Here is a 24,556-nt window from a genome sequence, read left to right as displayed (position 1 = left end):
TGATTAATTGGAGTAGTTGAAGCTTGCGAATTTGATTAATTGATCAATTGGAGATAACAAGCACTACATTTGATTCGGAAAGATATATCAGATCATCTGCAAACTGAACGAAAATTTGAGCGTAGGACTCTGAACCCCAATTAGAGTGAGCGTTTTATTTGAGTGTTTATTTTATTTGAGCGTTTTATTTAAGTGTTTTGAACACAACTTTATCAGTAAATTAATATTTGAGTTGAACCAAGTGTAATTCATTGTTGAAAAAAAAATCACTAACTGTGTGATCGAGGCTACACAAATAATTAATATGAATATGTGAATCAAATTCAATAAGTGAGTTATGACAAATTTAAAAGCCTGCAGACATTTGAGCGTAATTGAATTCCTTTCACGCTCAATTATTTGAGCGTAATTCATTGAATTATTTGATTCCATTGAATAACACCAATGAGTGTGATTTCAATATGTATGTATGAAATTAAACACCAATCGGTTAATGGGATGGATATGAATTAAATAATTTGTTTCTAAGTAATTCAATTAGCTAATTGAGCATAAAGGACATAAAAAGCTCTGTTGTAACTAGAAATAGAAGATCGATTACACACATCGATGTGTAATTTATATGGCATCTGTTCAATTGAAATTGGATAATAAGGATCTGAATGTTCAATTGATTTGTTACACTCCTAATTTTTGTCGATTGTAATTTTAATTGGCACAAATCAATCGTATTTAGCCAATTTGCAGGTTTGAATTACGGTTGATTTTGATATGCAATTTGTATTATGCTCGATTAATTAGTTGAATCAATGAATTAGATAGCGAAGAGATTTTAAGTTATTTACGTTAATGCCACAGCACGGTTTGAGCGTGATTCACGCACAATTTTATACGTTAAGAATTATTGTATAATAAATTAACTCTACAAATTTATATGGACTTTTATAGTTCACTGATGGATTAAGCTCTACAATATCTTCTATCAACTTGTATTTTTGAAAGTTGAAAGGCTTAAAACACTACTTTGAATTCTATTATAACTGAAACTTATGATATACAACTTGAATATCAGTGGTTTGACTATAAAAAAAGACTTGTAATATCACGTTATGGTTTAACTAAAAAAAACAGGTGATTAACTGAGACTCGGGAACACAACGTAAGGGGGTGGCGCCTCTATGTTTTGACCCTTCTTTACTCCACACGTTTTAGTGTTCCAAGGACGTTAAAGGCTGATTTGATTTGGCTTTGACGATGGTGGGTTTAACGCTCACAACAGGCGGTCTAAAGAATCTAGTATTATTATGGTGTACAATAAAATTAGCATCAAAGTCACACCACCCAAAATTAAAAAGAAAAAAAAAACTTTCGTCGAAGAGTCATGACAAATGATGATTGAGACGAGATTTTGCATGATTGAGACGAGATTTTGCATTTTTGAACCACGAAACGCTCGGATTCCATTTCAGTTGTAGGTGTAGCCAGCCCGCTTACATAACTAAATCAGTAGCCGAGTCTCCATCATTGGTTCTTGATACATGAAACATACAACTGTGTTACAAGCATGAGATCTAACTTGTATTCATGTTGAATACTTGTGTTAATCGCGTCGTCTCTGACGTGTTAACACATTGAGAATGTGGTGTTTGGTTTTAACCCATTCAACTTATATTTGTTCGTTTCACGGCAAACATCTTTTAATCACTCGCATAAAATAATTCCGATTTTCAAATAGTGAAGTTGGATGAGAAAAAAATGCAAGGATACACACATTATTTTCCACAAATATACAACTATGCAACCTAAATGTTCAAATAAATTTCAACTATAGATAAAAGTATCACTTTCCTGTCTCAAAACTTCTGAGTCGAAGACGCCCGGTTTATCCTCTGAGCTCCCAATTTCAGACCAGTAGGTTTAGATCCCCGGCCTCGACCAGCTGATAAAGGCTTAGCCTTAGTGGTTGGTGCAGGTGCTGCAATAGCAGCCCATGGATCATCATCATCAATAGTAGTTGCACTCGCGTTCCCATTTAGAGGCTTTGCATCCACTTTTGGAGGCGGTGCTGCAATTGAACCCCATAAATCATCATCTGCATCTTTCCCGACATTTGATGAAGGCCTTGGCCGCGGAATTGAAGCTGTTGCAAAATAATAATAATAATAACAACAAAAAATAAATAAATAAAATAATAATAATAGATAATTGTGGTTTTTGTTTGTATACTTACAAAGGAGAATTATGGTTTTGATATTATTATTAGCATTACCTGGTGGTTTTGACTGTATGACGGGCCGTTTTTGAGCAGCTTGAATGTTGGCAAGAGCGGGTGCGGGCTTTTCGTCTTCTAGTGGCAACATATCATCCCACCCGTCCTTTTCACTTTCGTGATCTTGAATACCATTCTCGAGTTCACCCCAACCGTCAGTTGAGGTAGGTGAAGCGGGTGCGGGTTGATCATCCATGTCTTGATAAACAGTATCAATACCTGAACTTGCCCTACTGACTAGTGTTGTAGTTTGGATATCCGATACTACTATTATCATCATAATGAAAGAAACCAGTAATCGGTTATATGAGAAAATACAAGATAAAAAATAAATGCATAAAGTGATGTCACGAGATGTTAGTCTGTTACCAGAGCTGGCATCGGAGGCAGCAGAAACGAGAGGTGAGGTTGATTTCGGGGGTGCGTGTGCAGCTTGTTCAGAAGGTTTGCCTTTCATTGTCAAAGAGCTCATAGCCCATCTGCGTAAGGTGATATTTAAAGTTTTTAGAAATTAAACAAATATTCTTGATCTATGTAAAAATAGGCGTACGGCGTACCCAAGTATACTGGAATTTCCTGGAAGTGATGTACTTCCTGAAGCTGTAGCCTCGGTGCCATCCCCTGCGTATGTCTACAACGTATTCGACACGTCGGTTTAAGTACTTTAAAACATGAGGAACTTATAAGAGATTGTTGAAACATATACAAACCTTTTCATGGTACTGCTTAACTATCTGCAAAAACTGTTCAACTGCTTGAAAGGCCTTTGATCTAACGTCACTGCAGTACAGAGGCAAAACAAAATTAGTCATTTCCAACAGATGTTACACTAAAATAAATGTTTTTCCGTTTTTTGCTTTCTGAAAATATCCATGATAAAAGAATTATAGCTACACATTTTGATAACAAAAGCCCAAAACTAGAACCATCATAATATAAGATATATGTTCATAAGATATTGCACATGCACTCATGCAGATGAATAAATTCACATACTGAAGTAAGAATAATAACCTGTCGGGATCAATAGTAAGCACAACAACGTTTGGCAGTATGCGAGCTGCGATCTCTTGGGCATCATAATAAGAACTGGTTGCACAAAGAGCCATTATACCTGCCACAACAGAACTTATGTTCATTTATGGCCATTAAGAAAAAGATGAGAGCATAAAAAAGTTTCTAAAAATTAAACTGTCAACTGTTTCAGCAAAAGAATCAGAAAATAGAAGTTAATGATTTCACCTGCTCCTCGTGCTGAAGGAAATGTATCACGCAAAGCACGAACCGTGAACGCATTAATCAGAACTCTCTTTCGTGTCTGCAATGAACCATAAAATGCATTCATTTCCAGTTATATACTTATATTACTTATCAAGTGTAACTAAAAAAAGATGGAAAAAAATGCAAACAGGTTTACTAACCCCTTCATTAAGGTGGCTGGCAATATTCCCAAGTAAGATTGTCGTATTTGTTCTGATTGCTGGTTCTTCATCCACCTTCAGTCATTAAAAGAAACATAAAAAAACAGAGGAAAGTTACATGCTGAATAAATGGACATAATTTATAACAGAAATGCTATTATTAAGATGAGCAAAATATCAGCAAAATAAGAGTGCTACCTGGAGCTTTGAAAGATATTTTAAAAGTGAGCCAGACAAAGTACGCTGAGACAACTGCAAGTCAATAGTAAACACATACATTTAGTAAGACACTTAACAAAACAAGCTCAGATATTCATATACATAGAGAGAGAGAGAGAGAGAGTAAAATACCTTTGGAGCAAGAACAAGCATGGATTTTAGAGTCAACTCACGCAGAAAAGCAGATGTATCTGAAAAACCGGTAGCGACATGTGGATAGACCTAATCACAAGCATTAACAGTTAAATTTAAATAACGAAAACAGGGTGAGATCATTCATCTTTTTGCCAGTGAATATGTACAGCTAGAATAAATAATTCTTACTTGCTCATCAACAACTTGAGCTGAAAAAGACTCCCCATATTGATCAATATGCTGCAGGAGACCAACTCGTATAGCTCGATCATTGGAAGCAAAAAGTTTCACAATTGTTGGTAGGACCTACATTAACAACCAAAATTCAAGATAATCAATATATGAAAACAATCACAGAAGCATGTCACAACATCAAACACCAAGTGTAACAGAAGACAACCTTTTTATTGAAGTCCTCTGATGAAAGCCAAGCACCCATTTTTAAAAATGCAGTCAAAGCAGGCGCGGCAGCTGAGCCAAATTCTAAGGCAGAGGCTAGCAAAGGAAGTAACTGCCAACCCAAAAGATAAACAGCATATTGAGAGATGGCATTGCAGCGTTGTAGTAAAGCATATATAGCATTAATTATTATAAAAATACCTTCTTAAGAACAATCTCACGAGGTAGCTGCTCTGCTAGAGTTGGAAGCTTGCGGAAGAATGTATCCTTCTCGACACTGTCCTTTAAATTAAGTATTTCCATAAAATGAATCGTATCCACCAACTTGTTCTGAAAATACTCTGCCATAACAAGTTTGAAATTTAAGTATTATATTTACAATCTGTAGTTTGAATAAAAACTTTTCATTTACAATAAAGTTCAAGATGAGCAATAGAACTAACCACAGTTCTCAGCAAGCTTTGATGAATTCAACCTGCGAGAAGGCATAGAACTCAAGAGTCGCTGATAATCTGGAAGTAGAGACTGTGAGACAGGAAATAGAGAACCCAAGATGAAAATGAATATTAAAATTGCCAAAATCTTAAAACAGACAAGGTGTAAGCAAACACAGACTCATAGTGTCACACATTCACAGGAAGAAGAGAGCATCTAAAAGATACTCTCATCAACGATGATGGCATACTGACCTTTGGTATTGAACCTGTATTCCTCAGCTCCTCAGTCTTGCTCAGTTTCAAACCCGCAAAAATCTCATATATGAGACAGCCTGGCAACAAACCCCACATCAATAGTAAATTATATGCGCATATTATTCAGTTTCCAATAATATACTCCCTAAAGTTTATATCTCACATATAACAAATCGATCCAACAAGAGGTGGCAATAAGTTCATGAAAAGAAAGTCATCTTTAAAAAGAAATGAGGCACTAAAAGCATACCTAAACCCCAAGAATCAATTGCCCACGGTGGAGATTTCCTGATTGTTGCCCAGTCTGATTTTGCCAACTCCATTGGTTTGTATTGTGAGCTAACAATCCATTCATATTGCTGGATTCACAAATGAAATATGGTTCAGAAATCAGAATATAAAGTATGCATTTGCTATGCTCTATTTGCCCATTTAAAAAAAAAGGAGCCGAAAAGCTCATCTAAATAAAAAGAAGAGCCCACTTCCACTTTAAGCAGGATGCTTCTAAAAGGTATTTTAGTGTTATGTTGTATTTTAAAACAAGGATTCCATCACACAAAGCAATGCGTACGTAGAAGATGAATATATGTGAGTCAAGGCATACCAACATAGGTCCTGTAGAGACTTCATTGTTCCCATCAAACTCTGAAAGAGCGTCAAAAGCATGCAATTTCCAGTCTAAAGTTGGAGTAACCACCACACTTTCCAAACAAACGTTACCATGCACCTAGATGGAAACAGGAAACAAGAGAGGTGTAAGTTCTTCAGGCATCTTAAACAATGTTTTTGCGAGAAACCATAAAGTTCCAAACAACATAGATTATGTCCATATCTTGATCAATTTTAAAATGCAGGGACTTCTAAGTATGCTCAAACAAACAAAGACATGCCATCTTAATAATGAATAAAGAAACTATGCATATCCAATTAAGCTGACATCATGAAGCATCAATCTGGCAATCTGCTTAATATATCATTAAGAATAACCATACTTACAAGTTTGCAATCATTATTAAGAAAGCTCACAGCCTTTGCTATGCGATACAGGCCCCAAGCATAATATTCATTCCTGTTGTAAAAAAAAACAGTAAAATTAGAGGCAGCTGAATGCACAACAATAGCGGAGGCCACAAAAAGGCATAAAGATGACTAAGAAGATGTAATAGCAGTCTAGCTTATGACAAATATGTGCTTTGGATAGCACAACTGAGTGGTTAGATTTCATGTGAGCAAGTTCAGTAACTGACTATATTTGAAGTAGATTAAACCGAACCACAGTCAAAAGATGACAGAACATAGAGTCATGGATGAATATGAACGAAAGAGACAACATGTGAGCATCTGCAACAATGCATATCAGATGGAATTGAAGGCTTAATTACTATATTCATGGTAGACCTCAAATGTTAATGTTCCGATCCTCCCCTTAAGGCTATATAACTATAAAGCTGTTATATGTCTATATTAAGCAAAATGAAATAATACAAGAGCGTTAACAACACGATCACATAATAATCCACACCGCACCTTACAAATAAAAGATTTAGAATAAGAGAAAAAATTAAAAAAGATGAAATATATCCAAACTATCAAAAATTAAAATGAGGTGAACCAATCCTAGGACTTAAGAACAAGAGTAAAGATACAAAAACCAAGAATCCAGCTGAAAAATAAGACTGTGTACCTTTGTGTGCCTTTTAATCCTAGTTCCTTAATCTTTTCCGCCAGTGGCATAACAGGTTCAGTCACGATATAAATAACAACCTTTATGGATGACCCATCAGATATCTCGGTCTCCGTACTATGAAGAAATGACAATATATTTGGGTGTCTGACCTGAAACATAAAAAAGTTTACAGGTTTACTTAGGCAAAGAGAAAACAATTACAAGAGTTGCAACGAAAGTATTCAGCCCCCCACCCACCGTTTTCAACAATAGCTTTTCAGTAAAAAAAAAAAAAAAAAAAGCTCGGCTATGAATTGCAAAATTTTATAATTTGACCCAAACATACAAACCAAACAACTCAGATTAAAAGCAAATTAAAATAATGATACGTGAAAAAAAGCATTGATGCAGTTGAAATGATTAAAATTCATATATACACCTCCATAATGATAATTAATAAGATATAAGGAACTTGATATTGGACTTTTATGCTGGAGCTAAAATATGTAACTCATCAGATAACCCAGTGAACCTCAAAAATAGATCTCGAGTACAAATGAACATGAAAAAAATCTATATGATTGCACCATGGTGTCAAATTACCAAAATATCAAAAATTCTCACGAAAAATAAATGATTAATTAGCATTATCTTCAATGACCCTCAAAATTATGATAGCATTACTGATAAGAGTTAACAATGAAACTCTATGATATGACTCCAAAAAAAGGTTCACGCCCAACTACGAGCCAACACAAATTTCATAAAAATTAACTTGTGACAGGTAACTTACTGTTCGAAGCCGTTTGACACCATTACGTGCAGCAGCTAAATGCCCATCATTGGCACTGCTTCCTGTAATAGAAAATATTGATACCGGTGATCCATCATCCTGGAGAAACAAACACCAAACAATAACATTAGAATACATGCTTATGTTATGATCCATATCAGTTAATCTCATTCATATCAGTGTGCAATTGTTAATCAATATATATGTCAGACAAGTTCAATCGAGCATTTGTAGTTTGGTGAAATTAAATGTAGTGTTTACCGTTTACTCCTTCAGTGATTGTGAACTTATCATTTAAGTAGAATGGCCGAATGAGTAGAATGTTCTTTTCAGTTGGTATTTAGTAAAGCCAAGTAATTAATGAGACGTGACAGAACTATCTTAAAAAAATAAAAGCAGATTATTGTCTTAAACAACATTAGAATGCTAGCTTTCTTCTATTTTAACCTTAAACACGTTACTAACATAAACTCAATGCTTAATTTTACTCCATAAACCTACACACCATGTCCTAAACAACATTATAATACTTTAATATATACTACCACCAAAGCCCTAAGAAACTTTCAAATCTCACATTTATAATGCAACATCGTCCCTCATACCACCAATATTGTCCGCTTTGCCCCGGGCCCCAATAGGCTGCCCATCCAGAAACTCACGAATTTGTTATTGGTTGCCCCAGTGGAGACTTCCCAGGAGATCAACCATCCTAGTACTACTCCTACCTGAGCGCGCTTAGCCATGACATTTTCATATGCTCCTCAACCAACATAGCCCATAGCGCGTTGGTTAGATTTAAAGTGAAGTTACATATATGTTCAGAAAATTCTAATCAAGTCCATAATATATGCTAATCCTATAAAACTTCTGCCCCATATCTATGCTTGAGAAGAGATCCAATTGCATAACAATTAATATAAATTATATAATCTTAATATCCTATCATTATCATGATTCCTTGTTCCTACTGTCTTAAGATCTCTTTGAGCTACATAAATATGCAAAAAAAACCTTTATAATCAGTAATCACATATTTCCTATCACTAAATTTCAATCTAATCCAGCAACTAACTAACTCTAAAATCAGCTACACTGACATAAATCACAAAAGCAAAAACCTAATCCTAACTAATCACCTCACTCCACAAACCTACAGACTAAACAGTAAACACTAATAAGCAATATAATCTTAATATCTTATCATGAATCATGATTCATCTCTTGGAGCTACTACAAAACAGTTATATGCAAAAAATTTCTAATCAGCAAACACATATTTCTTTTATCACTAAATTTCAATCTAATCCAACAACTAACTCTAAAATCAACTACACTAACATAAATCATAAAAGCAAAAACCTAACCCTAACTAATCACCTCACTCCACAAGCCTACACACTAAACAGTATAAACACTACACAGATTCAATACAAATCAACTAATTCAATAATAACTTCAGCAACACAATTAAATCCGTTACGCAATCGATACACGTAATATCATACACTCATCCACAATTACAATTACGCGCATACAGATCAATATAATAGATGTGAGATGTTACTTTCGATGTGCCGCGAGAGTGCGTCCAGGAGCCCCAGGCAGATGAATACGGTTCGCCAATGGTGTACGGCAAATCCTTCACTCCGGCACCAGATCCAGACACCACATCCTTCAGGAATTTGAACATTTAGACTGATTCGATTCGAAGATCAATCGATCTGAAGCTGTAAGAGTGAATTGATTGATTCGTTACAGAGTAGACACGAGCAAGTGGAGACGAAATGGAATGGAAATCGTAGTATTATTATTATTATTATTATTATTATTATTATTCGGTTAATAACTTGGTTTTCGGTTAAACTATTGCGCGTTTGGGTTCGTGTCTAACGTAACAATGAAAAAAGTTAGTTACGGGTTAGATTAGAGCTCTTGTGCCTACGTGACACTGATATGACATGACATGACGCGTTTGGGTTCGTGTCTACGTGACAATGACGTAATTGAAAAGTTAGTTACAGGTTAGATTAGAGCTCTTGTGCCTACGTGACAGTGATATAGCATGGCATGACGCGTTTGAGTTTGTGTCTACATGACAATGACGTAACTAAAAAGTTAGTAATAGGTTAGAGTAGAGTTCTTGTGCCTACGTGACAGTGATGTGACATGACATTACGCGTTTGGGTTTGTGTTTACGTGACAATGACGTAAATGAAAAGTTAGTTACATGTAAGATTAGAGCTCTTGTGCCTACGTGACAGTTATGTGACATGGCATGACGCGTTTGGGTTCGTGTCTACGTGACAATGACGTAACTGAAAACTTAGTTACATGTTAGATTAGAGCTCTTGTGCCTATGTGACAGTTATGTGACATGACATGATGTGTTTGGCTTCGTGTCTACATGACAATGACGTAAGTGAAAAATTAGGTACAGGTTAGATTAGAGCTCTTGTGCCCATGTGACAATAATGTGACATGACATGACGCGTTTGGGTTGGTGTCTACGTGACAATTACGTAATTGAAAAGTTAGTTATATGTTAGATTAGAGCTCTTGTGCCTACGTGATAGTGATGTGACATGACAATTGACATATGATGTGTTTGGGTTCGTGTCTACGTGACAATGACGTAACTGAAAAGTTAGTACAAGTTACATTAGAGCTCTTGTGCCTACATGACAGTGATGTGACATGACATGACATGACGCGTTTGGGTTCGTGTCTACGTGACAATGACGTAACTGAAAAATTAGTTACATGTTAGATGAGCTATTGTGCCTACGTGACAGTGATGTGACATGACATGACGTTTTTTAATTTTTAGTTAAATCATTGTGCATGGTTTTATGTAGGTCTGTAAATGAACACGAACGCTTAATCGAACACGTATTTTGTGCTCGTGTTTGTTTATTTAAACAATGAAAATGCTCGTGTTCATTTATGTTTGTTCGTCTAATTAAGCGTACACAAATTTTTTATTCATGTTTGTTCATTTATTAAATTAACGAACTTCCTATTGAACTGTTCACGAACAATTCACCGATTTTTGGTTCATTTATATGCCTAGTTTTATGGTTATTAGTTAGGTAGTAAAGTTAGATAAGTGCGTAGTTATTTAGTTAGTTAGATATATGAAATGTATAAATACTAAGTTAGTGATGAACCTATCATCATGATCATGAAGGAATTTCATGGCTTAATTAGTAAAAACTTTCGGATATTGGATATTTTGAATATTCTAAAATTTTTAAAATCACTATTAAAATTTGAACCAAAGATTCAAATAACCGAATTTTCAGATAGTTTGTGAGGAGGATAGAAAACTCTTTGTATATAGACTATGGTTAGTGAAGTATCCTTTTAATATTTAGTGTAATTTATAGGTTTGTGAGAAAAAAAAATGTAGTTACTTATAATGACATTGAGGATATAAAAGTAAATTCAACTTTTTTTCAAAAAATTCCATAACTTCTAACAATTTATTATTTGATTGATAACGTAAAACATTTTACTATTTATTATGAACGTGTGGATGAAGATATGCATGTGTATGACACCAAATTTTAACTCCAATTATATGGCATTGTATCCTAAATAGTATTCTAGTAGTGTGTATATATATGTAACAACGTGAAATGCACATCAACAAAAAAATTACATATTTTCGTGTCTTTTTTCATTATCCTTTCTTCAAAATTCAAAGATTATATTATTAATCTTGTAATAATTGTTGTAAAATCATAACACCATTGTAATACTCAGAACTTTGCTATTATTAGTATATCACACATCTATACAGTATCTATATAGTGGTACAGTTAGATATGCCCAACAAATGTATCAGAGAGAGGTTTTTGTCAAGGGTTTTTTCTACGGTTCAATTTCAACGTTTTTTAAGGTATCAAAAATCAAAACAAACAGCTGAAAATAAAGTCAAACCAAATCGAACCATTAGTAACTGTTTGGTTTTACGGTTTGAAATTATGGATACTACGCAAACATCAAAAGAATAAAAGTAGGAGCAAATGCAAAAATCCTAAAACTAAATAAAGTCAAAATATACCGCAAGAATAAGAATAAGCAAGCACTTTTGAAACCCTTGTTGCCCATAAATGAAAATATTGACAACAAAGTATGGTATGGCTGGATTCATGTAGAGGTGCACATCCAAATCGGTCATTAACCGGTTTCTAACCGATTAATCGGTTAGTAACCGGTCATTCTCTAACTGGTTACTACCTAGAAAAAACCGGGGTTAGTATCCTGTCTTTCATTTTGGCCCCGGAACCGGTTATCCGAAACTGGTTTTAGGTTTTTAAATTATTTTTTAAGCCGGCTATTTCCCGGTTAACCGGTTCAGGTATACCGGTTTTGGGTTTTGTGCTTGAAAACCGGTTACTAACAGACCCGATTAACCGGTCTAACCGGTTTATTCATGGTTCAACTAAAATCAACATAGTCATAAGTTTACTCGTGCACTTTCGAAGTCCAAAGTCCAAAGACCGACTCCCATTGGTGGACTACTTCAGGGTGCCCAATTTTAAACAAAGCCCAACTAAAACACATACAGCCCGGATAATCTGTATACCCAATTTAAAATAGACCCAACTAAAATATACATTTTATTAAGTGAAACCGGATTGAGTCAAATCGGAGGTGAGCAAACTTGGTTTTTTCTGAAACCAGGTAGAAACCGATTCTATGTATGGTTGGGTTTTTGACTGGGTTTTGACCAGCTTTCCCAGGTTTGGTTGTGTCAGGTCTGGGTTTTGACCGAGTAGAGTTGGAATCGGTTTCATGGGTCCAGCATGACCGTCGAGAATCGTAAAAATTTTTGGGCCGAAGGAAATTTTTTTTTGGGTCTTAAGTAAAGGGGTTTTTTTGTTGGGTTTAAACAATTAAATTTTTAAATGGACTTACTTGGTTATGATCTGGGTTGTGCAAGTTTTTTTGTATATATAAAAAATAGGCTTAAATGAGTTGAGTAGTTAAATTTAAACATTAAAAATACATATTTTTTCACAAAAATATATAAATTTTTAATTTTCGGGCTTAGCGGGGTGTCAGGCCGGTGTCGTCCGGCCTTGGGTTTGGTTCGGTTCTGGATACAGTTATTTTGAGAAACTGAAAAACCTAATTCATATCCGCATGTCCAGCTCCGAGTCAGGTCCGAAACCAGATTTTATGCCCACAATCCCACATCTAAGTCAAATAAATCACAAGTGACGTTTTCATGACACAAAGACACGTTTACATTCTTCATGATTAAGTAAGAAAAAAAATGCTTACAGTTGTAAAAAAAAACTGTAAATTTCCAAGTCATGTTTTTCAAAGTTTAGGAAATCATCCACCAAATACCAAGTCGACATGTAGACAACTTAATGAGGTAACAAATGACCCAGTCAACCATGCATGTTTCTTCTTCTCCAACAACGTATCCAATAAATTGCAAATACTTTGAATTTTTTTTATTCTTTTTTGTCTTAACCCCTTTTACCCATTTTTTTATAAGAATAAAATCTTTACACCACCAATATTTTTAGTTATAAAAGGAACCCATACATTAAATTCGTAACCAAAACATTATTACAAAAAGAGAGACAAAATAAATGGAGGAAGTTGTGTCTTTGATATTTCATGGATGTATGTTAGTTAAAGGCCTTGAAGAAAGCCTACCCAATATAGCAAACCAGCCACATTTTCTCATGAATGCATGTGATGAGATAGGTAGGGTTTTTGGCAATGTGAGGGCGCATTTGACGTCGCCCGTGCTGGAATATGGCCAACACCATCATGAGGCGCCAGATGCAACGGATATGGTGCTACATGATGGACAACTGGCTTTCCATCAACATGATCACGGTGGTAGACAAAGCGTGGAGATGGATCATGTAGCCCGTTCTACATTGAAACAGACACGCAAAAGGTAACGGCAAAATTAAATTTTGAGAAATGATGAATATGTTAGGTTAAATTCTATTGTACATTATTTATGTTTTACTTATGTAGGGAACAGTTAGTTAATTTAAGACAGAAATCTACTTCTATAATGAAATAGTCGTTTGTAAAGTAGTGCAAATAGAGAGATTTGGTTAAAGATTGAATGAACATAATTCTAAAGATAAGTAAATTAATAATTCTAAGTTAAGAACTAATGGTTGGCTACTCTAATTTGTTAGTTATATGTTTTTTTAAATGCAGAAAACATGAAGTGGTTAGACGAACATTTAGAGTGCGTGCAAATGTTATTAGAATAAGGAACACAGAAGTTCCACCAGAAGATGGCTACAGTTGGGTCAAAAAGAAATTATCGGGTCGAGATTGCCAAGGTGCGTAGAACATTATCTTCGAAACTCTTAGACATCCACACCATGAAGGAACAAATGCCTTCACTTCAGTATTGCCCGGTTGACCAGACTTCTCTCTCCTTCACTTACTCATCCTCTGCCTGAGCGGCTGGGCGCACCCATCCAAAAGATTTATCACTACCCTCCCCTTTTCATGTCCTCTCCACCAATTTCTCTTCCTTCCACACATGGGGAGCGCTAAAGATGTCCATACTAGGTTCTTTGAAAACAATGCCAAAACATTAAATTGTTTCATCGTATAATCAAATTTCATACCTGGGTTTGCACCAGGGGGATCCGTTTGCTGTAAGACCTTCGTTAGTTAAGAAAACATTAGTTTATCCTTTAGTTATACACTTTTATTTAACATAAACGTTTTTCAGTACCGGGCCGAACCAAATTTCAAATTTTGTGTTTTTCTTCTTCTAATCACCAATGTGTCATTTAATGATCTTTTCACTACTTTAAACTCCATATTATGTTCACCCAAAGCCTTATTAATATTGAAATCCCACATACAAAAAATAAAGTTTTTTTTTTCTCTTTTTCAAGCCACTGTACATTTTTACATTTCATTTTTAAATTATTTATGACGTCATCTGATTTTTATAACCAGCTCAACCTGTGACTGTGAACAAGTAAGTTAGTTGGTTTAATGACCAGTAAAGTTATAAAAGCATTGGTCGACAGATAAACTCATAAGGGAATACAAGATGACACTTGATCAAAATTTCTAATTTCTCGATTGTCCACGTTGTTTAGAAAGTGACAAACTTGTATGTGTTTTCTCACTTAAATGTTACACTCGTATTGAACGTTTCTTGGCACAAGTCTTGAAAGTCCACGGTTCCTATGATTAATGCAACGCGTTAAAAATGACCTTTTATTAATTATTATTGGTTGAATTCAATGGTTTTGTAAATGAGGTGGTCTTCTAGCCACGACATATGCTTATTGTTGTCCTTTGAATATTCAAACATTCAAATATTCATTGCATTAACTAGTTTTTCTACCCGAAACGACAGTTGACAAAATCCCATAGTTGAAACACGGACGTTGGTAAACCCGAGTCGACACGAATTCGGTCAGCATCGGCTGCGTTCGTTACGATATAGACACCATTGGTAAATTTTAAGCGTAAAAACCAAAAAAATTAATCCGTCAAATTAACATAAAAAAACATTAACAAATAAGAAAACAAAATATTTAAGACGATGCTTATTTGGTTGGCAAACCCATGCAGCGGTAAAACCCAATCGTTGTGGTCCTGAGCATTGAGGCGGTAACTTGATATGAATTCTGTCGGTTTTGATTACCAACGTTACGATACCAGAACTAAAAAACGAAACAAATATAAAAATTGAAGTGGACTAACGACCAGTTTTTATTGGGGGGGGGGGGTTCGGTCGGTAAACTTGCGCATTGGTAAACCCGAACGTTTTCGGTCATGGGCTTCAAATAAGGCCGCGAGTCTGCGCGAAGTCGATCAATTTCTTTTAGGTTTGTTATGATACAAAAACTAAAACAAAAAAAAATTGACGCTTGGTCAATTTCCATAACGTTTATTATTGTAACTAAAGTAGAAAACAAAAAAGAAAAAAGGCCACTTGTCGCACCAAAATCCTTTGTATATATAGTTATTGTTGATGAAATAGTCTATAATATATATTCAACTTGACATTAATTATGGTCCTTTATGTTTTAGAGGTTATTACAGATGCACCCATCAGAAATTAAACAACTGTCCGGCCAAGAAACAAGTTCAAAGGCTCTACGACGATCCCTACACTTTTGAAGTAGCATATCGTGGTGATCATGCGTGCACGATGTCCTCCACCGCAGCCTCCATGAGCCCGCCTCCACCATCAGAGGCTATGACCGTATGTTCTTCGTTGGCTTCAAAATGCCTTTCTCAATTGTTATTAAAAGATGTCAAAGAGTTAGATATCAAAGAGTCATCCGGAGATCTTTATGACATTACACATCATTGCATGCGACCCTATAGAAACCAGCCCGACATTGTTAATGGGTCGGGTTCGTCATCACAAGCCAATTATTTTTACTGTCCGAGGGTGACAGATTTAGTAGGCACATTGTTTAGTTATGACATTAGCAACAATAATAGCATAAATTTTATTTTTTCTTCGGAAGAAAAAGAAACGATGCTTGAGAAAGAATAATAAAATGACAGTAAATTTTTTTTTCGCTCAAAGGATGGCTGTTTGTAGGTTTCTTGTACACCTTGTTGCCATAACTTATTAAAAAAAATAATAATAATAAAAATTAAAAAAAAACCCTCAGCTATACATTTTACCTTTTTTATTGCTAACTTATTAGTATTCTTTATATTTTTACATGTTGGTGTTTAATAAAAAAATTAATAGTTTTGTTTTATTTTATTTTCATGGACATGGACATAGGCAAGCTCAAGACATGTGGTGCTAAAGAAAGTAACAAATGATGACAAAATAAACATGAAACAACTTAACTCAAAAAGAAAACTAATTATACTAAATAAATAGTATTATTCAAGGAACAATTTCCAATATGACCTTAGGGTTTATAATCGTGTAAGGCCCCGAACCCGGTAGCCCTACTTTAGCGTCGGATTTACTCATAAACACAGTCCTTCAAATCAGAGTTTATTAAAATTTTTCGCGGAATATAAAACATCAATCATTTGTTACAAAACATTAAATCTTTTCTTTGATACCATAACACAAAACTTTATATTCAAAACATCTTTACTTCTTTCTTCATATGCCAGCCGTTCAATCCATGCCATGCGTCATCCTCTTACTAGCTCTGTAATCGGCTCACCTGCGTGCATACTAAAAGTCAGCTACGCTGAGTGAGTTCTAGTTAATCAGTTTTATCATACAATTTATTCCCATATATTACTTCCCGTATCCGAAGACACATATTACTACCTTAACCTTGTATAAATATCCATAAGAGGATCGTCACGTAATATTCATTAAAAGAACCATTACCATTACCCTACCATATATAATTTCCATAGGAGGAACACTATACTATCCATAAAAGGAACACTATACCTTCCATAAAATGAACACTATACTTTATTATTTAATATCCATGTGGGGAGCTAGTCACTTCCCTTGACGATACGTGCAATATCCGAAGATCGTTCACGTACCATCAAGCAATCAATCATATCGATCACATATACCATACACGGCATACACATAAAATTATATCCTTTCGTTCATACTTTCTTACTTTCTTTTGTAATATCTTACTTCCATATCTTACGTTATAAAGAGCATTACGCCCTACATTCCTCGAGTATTACTAGGGCTCGGTACCCTCTTCGTAACCATACAACCATACGTTATCATTTCTTTCTTCTATTATCTCTATCATGTTCATACACATAAACATACATAACATACTTACCTTATTCTTAGCGCTGCAACCTGACAGTACGTGCAATATCCGAAGATCGTTCACGTACCATCAAGCAATCATTCATATATTTCACATTATCCATATAAGGCATACACTTATCTCTTAGGATAAGTGTATTAACAAACATATTGAGTATGCACACAGCCCCGAAAACGTAACACATAAATGGGGCTAGAAACTCACCTGAACACGGTTACGTTCTCCGTTGATCGTAATCCCTTTCTTCAGTTGTGCACGGCTGACTGTATAACAAGTATACATATCAATTTAACTATCACTACTTATAACATCTTTCTAATCTTAATTACTACCCACAACGAACGGGGGTCCGGGGGCAGCGCCCCTGGCAGCGGGGTCTAGGGGCGGCAGCCCCTAGCAGGGTCCAAGGGGCAGAGCCCCTGGCTGGGGTCGAGCTGCCAGGTCAGCTTGGAAAAATTTTATTTCCGTTAACCGTCTTAACACATTTTTCATTAGATTTTTAATTTATTTTCTAATCGAACTTGACTTTAGGCGAAGTTAACCTTAGGCGAACTTAGCTTTAGGCGAAGTTACCAGCTAGGCGAACTTAGCTTTACAGCGAAGTTGCCATCAGGCAAACTTGGCTTCAGGCGAAGTTGTCATCAGGCGAACTTGGCCTCAGGCGAAGTTACCAGTTAGGCGAACTTAACTTTACAGCGAAGTTGCCATCAGGCGAACTTGGCCTCAGGCGAAGTTACCAGTTAGGCGAACTTAACTTTACAGCGAAGTTGCCATCAGGCGAACTTAGTTTGCAGGAGAAGTTCTTCAGGCGAACTTAGCTTGCAGGCGAAGTTCGTCGCTTTGAAGGCGAAGTTGCCCAGATGAAGGTGAAGTTGCCCAGACAGCCGCTGTTTTAGTTTCTGATCGGCATTTCGAGCGATTTTAACACCCTTGCTATGGTTCAATATCACCCACTACGCTACCCGACTATTTTTGGTCGTTTATACACTAAAAAGCTTGGATCTTTAAACTTCAAAGATCAAGAATCATACCTTTTTGGGCTTGTTTGGATCTCGTTTACTTGCTTATCACCACTAATCGCTCTCTCTCTCTCACTCGGGTCTGCCGGATCTGCCCGGATCTGCCTTCGGTCCGGCGGCGGTATATGTGTGGTGTGTGTGTGTTAGGGAGTTTGGTGAAAATGAAGATATTTTGGGATTTTGGGGGGTATTTATATCCCTGAAATCCCATTCTCATATAACCCATCTCAATTAATCCAAATCCATAACCAACGTCCATTACCCGACACTAGCCCGACCCATACCAACTCCTATTCTTTTATTTATTTCCTGATAACCCGAGTAAACTTTCCCTCTATTATTAAGTAATATAATTAATATTATCTTGAAATTTCGGGATGTTACAAATCGGGGTACCTGTTTAATACATAATAAGACTTGTTAATAAAAAAGGTGTGGTATGAGATTTTTATTTTCTTAAATAATTGAAATTAGTAGGCTGGACTCCATTATTTACCCTTATTGGTACATAAAACTTAAAAAATTGTCTTATAATCGTGGCATATAACGTGGTTAAACGAGTTGTATTCATGTTTGTTAATTGTGTTTAGCGCTTCGTTTTACAACTACGATACTTGTCCAGCAGTTACTTATAATTCAAATCAAACTAAATGGTGTAAACTTTAAAAAATGAGAACTAAATTTCGAAAATCATAAATAATTATCATCTATGAGCTATGTGTAAAAATCTGTCTTTCTGGTTGGGCTTATACTGAGTTTTATTTTATATAAGAATTTGTTTGGGCCTGGGGAGGCCTGTCTGACTGCCTCTCTGATTATGTTGGATCCGTTTATTCTTTCGGATTATGTAGTTATACTAGCACACAAATATATGAATGCATATATGTAGAGGTGTAAAAAAAACGGTTTGGGTCTGCCAACCCAGTTTATAGCCCGATCCACTGCACCAAAAAACCAGTCAGAACCCGACCCAACCCGCCAGGTCATATTCGCTTTGTAGTCACGCTCCCTCAAACCGGTTTGGACGCGACCCAATTTAAAAAATGCCAAAAAGAAAAACAGGATTTTTTGTCCCAAACCGGTTTAATCTAATCCAAATCGGTCTGATCAAGCTGGACATTTTTTCCTACAAACTGGTTTCCAACCCGATGTAGTTCATCCCAAACCGGCTTTGACTAAGAGTTAACTAACCTGACCCGGACCGGCTTGTACATGCTACACATATGTATGGTTGTAGTTTTTCTAGAACCACTAACACAAGTTTATTAAATTACTTTTAATTTTAATATTATTTATCATAAGACCAAAACCTTCAACCACTTGAGTACACATTTTCACACATTTTAGTATCGATAAGCTACAAGCAGGGCCAACTCAACGAATGTGGAGTCCTAAATCGAAGTAAAATTTTAGGACCTTCTTATGATAATTGTTAAGAAAATAAAATTTGCTTATTACAAATTTTGAACTCATGGCCTACACTTTATTAATAACCAAACCTACCAGTACCTCCAGACCAATAAATCATTTTGAATTTACTTTATCTATTATAATATACCTACATATAATTAATATTTTTTTTGCTTGGAGGTCTTAATTAAGTATAAGCTTAAAGGCTTAAAGCCCTAACTTGTTTTCGCTGACCCACGGTGAAGAGGTAGGTCCCAGTAAAGCCCAGTTGGACCCACAAGACTCACCTCAAAGAGGGACGTCTACGCAGTTGAACCCGCAAGACTCACCTGCAACAGGGACGTCTGCGCAAAGGCTAAACTCGCACACCTTAAAGAGAGACGTCTGCGCAGAAACCAACTGGATCCGCAGGACCCACCATGCTCAGAGACGTGACGTCCTTACGCGCAGTACGCAAGCTGTTCCCGCAGGAAAAGCCTCCCAATGGTCGACGTACTCCGCCTGTTCCCGCAGCAACGGATACTAGCCATCAGGGAAGGCTACCCGCGCAGCAAGGCTACACGCACAAGGCACTTAACTCTTAAATAATTCAGTAATGTCACCTGAAGGAGTGAGCAAGCCGGGAACACTCCCGCACAAAGCCGGGAAAACTCCCGCCCAAATGAGCCAGTCCGTACGATACTGGAGGATCTTTTGTACTGTACCTGACGAGGTATGGACAAAAGATCTGACCAAAGATACGACAGCTCACTGACAACAGTATGACGAGCAGCACGCTCTTGTACTGTATGTCACTATCAGCCGCTGCCTACTCACCAACCTGTCGGAGGACGTGCATAGCCTGCAGTTGGTGGAACAGGAATAGTACACAGCCGGCCTGGTCACTATCAGCCGCTGCCTACCCACCAACCACCAGCATGACACGTGCGTAGCCCACAGTTGGCAGAACAGGAATACTATTCAGCCGGCTGTACCTGCTTGGAAACCTACCTTCGGCTATAAATACTCCAACACCTTGGAATGGTATGGACACATTATCTTATCTTATCACATCTTATCTTCTCTAGCAATCTCTTAATATACACTTATATTCAAGAGCAATCTAGTCTGATTCTCACGCCGGAGGGTGGTCACAAGGAGGTACCCCCCCTTCTCAGTGACGAGCTCACGGTGTCTGTTTTGCAGGTCATCTGAAGAACCATCTTTGCCGGACCTAACCCTCGTGGGAAACATCTACTTAACCCCCAGATTATCCGTAATCTGCCCCGGGGTCAATTAGTGTTTCTTCATTGGCGACATCCGTGCATAAAAGCTAGAACTTGAATCTTTAAGTTTTTTTTTCAAACTTCTGGAAAGATGGTTAAGGTTACTCCGTTGCCAAAGCCAGCGAGTGACCAAGAAATCCCGGTAATCACAACCCCAGCTACTGGGAGGAACACCGGCGATCACACAAATTTTACGAACACTACCCCGATTACTCAAGCCGGAGCAAGTGCAGTAAATTTTACGAACACTACCCCGGTTACCCGAGCCGGAGCAAGTGCAGTAAACAATCATCCCCTGGGATTCATTGATACCCAGGCGGAAAGACGACAGACAAGGTTCCCCCACCAAACACTTGAACAAGTTAAAGCATTGCGGAAGCACGTCAGAAGGAATTCCAAGCTGAGTTGGACGAACGCTTACGTTCCATCCAACAGGCTGACGAATTTGGAAGCACACAGCAGCTCACGAGTAGTGAGTGCGAGTACTCGGAGGAATCCGACACCGACGCAAACCCTCGCCACAGGGCGAAAGGGAAGCGTAAGGAAACGAACTTCCAACCGAGAAGGAATTTTGGAGAAACCTTCAAACCAAAAAACGCGGGTTTTAAACTCACGTGACTTCTCTAAAACCTTCAGACCAGCTGCTGCAAATGCGGGAACCTCCAAGTTTGCAAGGGACATTGCGGAAGCAATCGCCCCAAGAAGTGCCAAACAGATGTCCAACATCGGCACTTATGATGGTATATCCGACCCAGACGATCATTTGAACAGATTCATAGCGGGGGGCAACCGTCAGCAACTGGACGGAACCCACGTGGTGTTATATGTTCCAGATGACGCTGGGGTTGGAGCAGCCAGAGCGTGGTTTCGACCGTCTACCGGTCCACCACATCTACGATTGGGCAGACTTCCAACAGAAGTTCAGCCAACACTTCAGTCAACAAAGAAAGTACACTGAAGAACAATGGACAATCCTCACCTGCATCCGAGAGGAAGATGAGTCTTTACTAGACTTCATCACTCGCTTCAACTCAAAGAAGCTAAGTCTGGGCAATATTAGCGAAGATCTTGTTCGCGCTGCTTTCATCCAGGGCGCGAAAGACCCAGAGCTCATCCGCACCTTAACGGGTAAAGATGGCATGCCATCCACATGGGATTCCATCATGACAGCAGCTAAGCGCTTCGCGGAAACGGAAAAGCAACTGGGTAGAGATCTTCCCCAGAGCACAAACCTCTACACCCAGAAAACAAGAGAAAACAATGTCCCTTACCGCCCGACTAAACAAAAAGAGGAAGCTAGGCATTTGGCAGTCAAGGTAAACCTTGACACCTCATCCGGCTCGCACCCTCGGTTAGGCGGAAAGGATAACATGCGGTCGTCGAACCGGAACTCCAGATGGACGCCACTCACCAAAAGCGTCACCGAGATATTCGACACCGAGAGGCTCCCATGGCCAAAGGCTCCAATAATCCGAGAGCGTCACAACACTGATCAGAGCAAATTCTGTGACTTCCACAGGACAAGAGGCCACAACACCGAGGAATGCGTAGACTTGAAGGACATCGTCGAAGCATTTGTCAGAGATGGGACGCTCACGCACCTCGTGGCGTAATGAACGCTGAGCAGGCTAATGCGTGTAGAACCCCAGTTGGGGAAAACACGAATAAAACTGCAGCTTCAATGTCGGAGACTACATACTGCGTAAACAACGAGATTCCGAACCAAATGCATATCGGCTCGAAAGGCTCGATGACACTCCCAAGAACATGGAAGGGAGCTCAATTACACAGTCTGCATGTAGATCAATTCCAAACTTGTAAAAGTAAAGGCCCAGAGCCACTTCTAATGGAAATGATTCTTCTTATCACATTGACGCTGGTCTTACATTTATACTTATGAACTTTCCACACTGATATGCCGGTCTTCACCGCATACATAAGTGGGGAAGTAAGTCGTTGCGTGTGGAAGGCGGCAAAACCCGCATAAACACAAAAAACGGCCAACCTTCACGCAGGTCAGTTATAGGTAAAGTTGGGTCATCCCACTAAATCAAAGTGCCGGTCCTAACCGCACAAATCATGATAGAGGAAACCGAACTAACCTATTGAAAACCGCGCGTCGAACGGTTAATTTATTCAAAACACTGATATGCCAGTCTTCACCGCATACATAAGTGGGGAAGTAAGTCGTTGCGTGTGGAAGGCGGCAAAACCCGCATAAACACAAAAAACGGCCAACCTTCACGCAGGTCAGTTATAGGTAAAGTTGGGTCATCCCACTAAATGAAAGTGCCGGTCCTAACCGCACGAATCATGATAGAGGAAACCGAACTAACCTATTGACAACCGCGCGTCGAACGGTTAATTTATTCAAAACACTGATATGCCGGTCTTCACCGCATACATAAGTGGGGAAGTAAGTCGTTGCGTGTGGAAGGCGGCAAAACCCGAATAAACACAAAAAACGGCCAACCTTCACGCAGGTCAGTTATAGGTAAAGTTGGGTCATCCCACTAAATGAAAGTGCCGGTCCTTACCGCACAAATCATGATAGAGGAAACCGAACTAACCTATTGACAACCGCGCGTCAAACGGTTAACTTATTCAACACACTGATGCCGGTATTCATCGCATAAATGTGAAAAGTCGTTGCGTGTGGACGGCGGCAAAACCCGCATAAACACAAAAAACGGCAAACCTTCACGCAGGTCAGTCATAGGTGAAGATTCGTCATCCCACTAGATGAAAGTGACGGTCCTACCCGCACAATCATAATAGAGGAAACCGAACACTAACCTATCGACTACCGCGCATCGAACGGTTAACTTATTCAACACTTGGAAAATTGCTAAGTTCAACTAAAGTATGCACGAGCGAATCATATATTGTTTATGCGTCAAAACAAGTGCCAAATTAAGCTATAATATGCATGAGCAAGTCATATAACATCTATAAAGCAAGTCATCCAGTGAAAGTGGTGGTCCTACCCGCACAAAGATTTATAAATTCCATAAAAATTCAAGTATTACAAGAATGGCCGGGTATCTACCCGCCTAAAAGAGTGTAAATCTATACAAAAACAAACCTATCCTAACAGTGGGAAGGGATCTAAAGGTTGGCTGTGGCGGTTCAAGGAAGGTCTTGAGAATGTTTAGCCCATCATCAGCAGCAGCAACTTCGTTCACCTTCTCCACCACCGGGTGCGGGAAGGCGGCATACTGGTTCACTGCTTGGTCATACGCAGCTTCAGTATCCACATCATACAGAGGGAAGTTGGAAGGCGGGATGCCCTTCTCAACAAACCCCAGACCAAGCAAGAAGCTAGCCTTTTCCCCATCCTCATGAGAAGCGTTGAGGGCTGCGCTCATGGCATCGTCGTAAGATGTGTCCGTGAAGACCCGATGCACAACCTACAAAACAAAAATACAAGTGTCAAAACCTTTTCTAAGTATCAAGAAAAGCGTAAAGATATTATGAAGCTATGCATACCTGCGACAACGCTTC

At 37.9% G+C, this 24,556-nt stretch overlaps 1 protein-coding gene and 1 pseudogene across 2 annotated transcripts; one reads left to right on the top strand and one right to left on the bottom strand.

Annotated features, from left to right (window-relative positions):
• Nucleotides 1-1,695: 1,695 nt before the first annotated feature.
• Nucleotides 1,696-9,351, bottom strand: LOC143576539 (uncharacterized). Of its 2 annotated transcripts, none has more exons than XM_077060606.1 (21): nucleotides 9,162-9,351; nucleotides 7,595-7,693; nucleotides 6,820-6,971; nucleotides 6,132-6,204; nucleotides 5,740-5,862; nucleotides 5,386-5,494; nucleotides 5,133-5,212; nucleotides 4,887-4,968; nucleotides 4,645-4,784; nucleotides 4,445-4,555; nucleotides 4,234-4,350; nucleotides 4,042-4,131; nucleotides 3,889-3,942; nucleotides 3,691-3,765; nucleotides 3,512-3,587; nucleotides 3,284-3,383; nucleotides 2,980-3,049; nucleotides 2,827-2,900; nucleotides 2,639-2,748; nucleotides 2,270-2,536; nucleotides 1,696-2,140 (listed from the first exon to the last, which is right to left on the bottom strand). In XM_077060606.1, exons 1-21 carry the CDS (start codon nucleotides 9,285-9,287, stop codon nucleotides 1,854-1,856), a joined length of 2,415 nt encoding a protein of 804 aa, XP_076916721.1. In that variant the 5' UTR covers nucleotides 9,288-9,351; the 3' UTR covers nucleotides 1,696-1,853. The 2 variants fall into 2 exon arrangements, with proteins under 2 accessions (XP_076916721.1, XP_076916722.1); XM_077060607.1 differs by having other exon boundaries at nucleotides 2,270-2,533.
• Nucleotides 9,352-13,209: 3,858 nt separating this feature from the next.
• Nucleotides 13,210-16,127, top strand: LOC143576549 (WRKY transcription factor 55-like; annotated as a pseudogene).
• The last annotated feature ends 8,429 nt before the right edge of the window (nucleotides 16,128-24,556 follow it).

This window comes from Bidens hawaiensis, unplaced genomic scaffold, assembly GCF_021521415.1.
Source record: "Bidens hawaiensis isolate Kalapana, Puna unplaced genomic scaffold, B.hawaiensis_p1.1 tig00028238_1, whole genome shotgun sequence".
Taxonomy (NCBI): Eukaryota; Viridiplantae; Streptophyta; class Magnoliopsida; order Asterales; family Asteraceae; genus Bidens; species Bidens hawaiensis.
The sequence above is the reverse complement of the archived record's forward strand: the minus strand, read 5'-3'. Positions and strand labels throughout refer to the sequence as shown.

Coding starts and splice junctions, on each gene's coding strand:
- LOC143576539 (XM_077060606.1), bottom strand. CDS start 9,287: ATGTTCAAATTCCTGAAGGATGTGGTGTCTGGATCTGGTGCCGGAGTG. Junction 4,785..4,886: donor AAAGCTTGCTGAGAACTGTG/GTTAGTTCTATT, acceptor TTGTTATGGCAG/AGTATTTTCAGAACAAGTTG. Junction 4,351..4,444: donor CAGAGGACTTCAATAAAAAG/GTTGTCTTCTGT, acceptor TTGTTAATGTAG/GTCCTACCAACAATTGTGAA.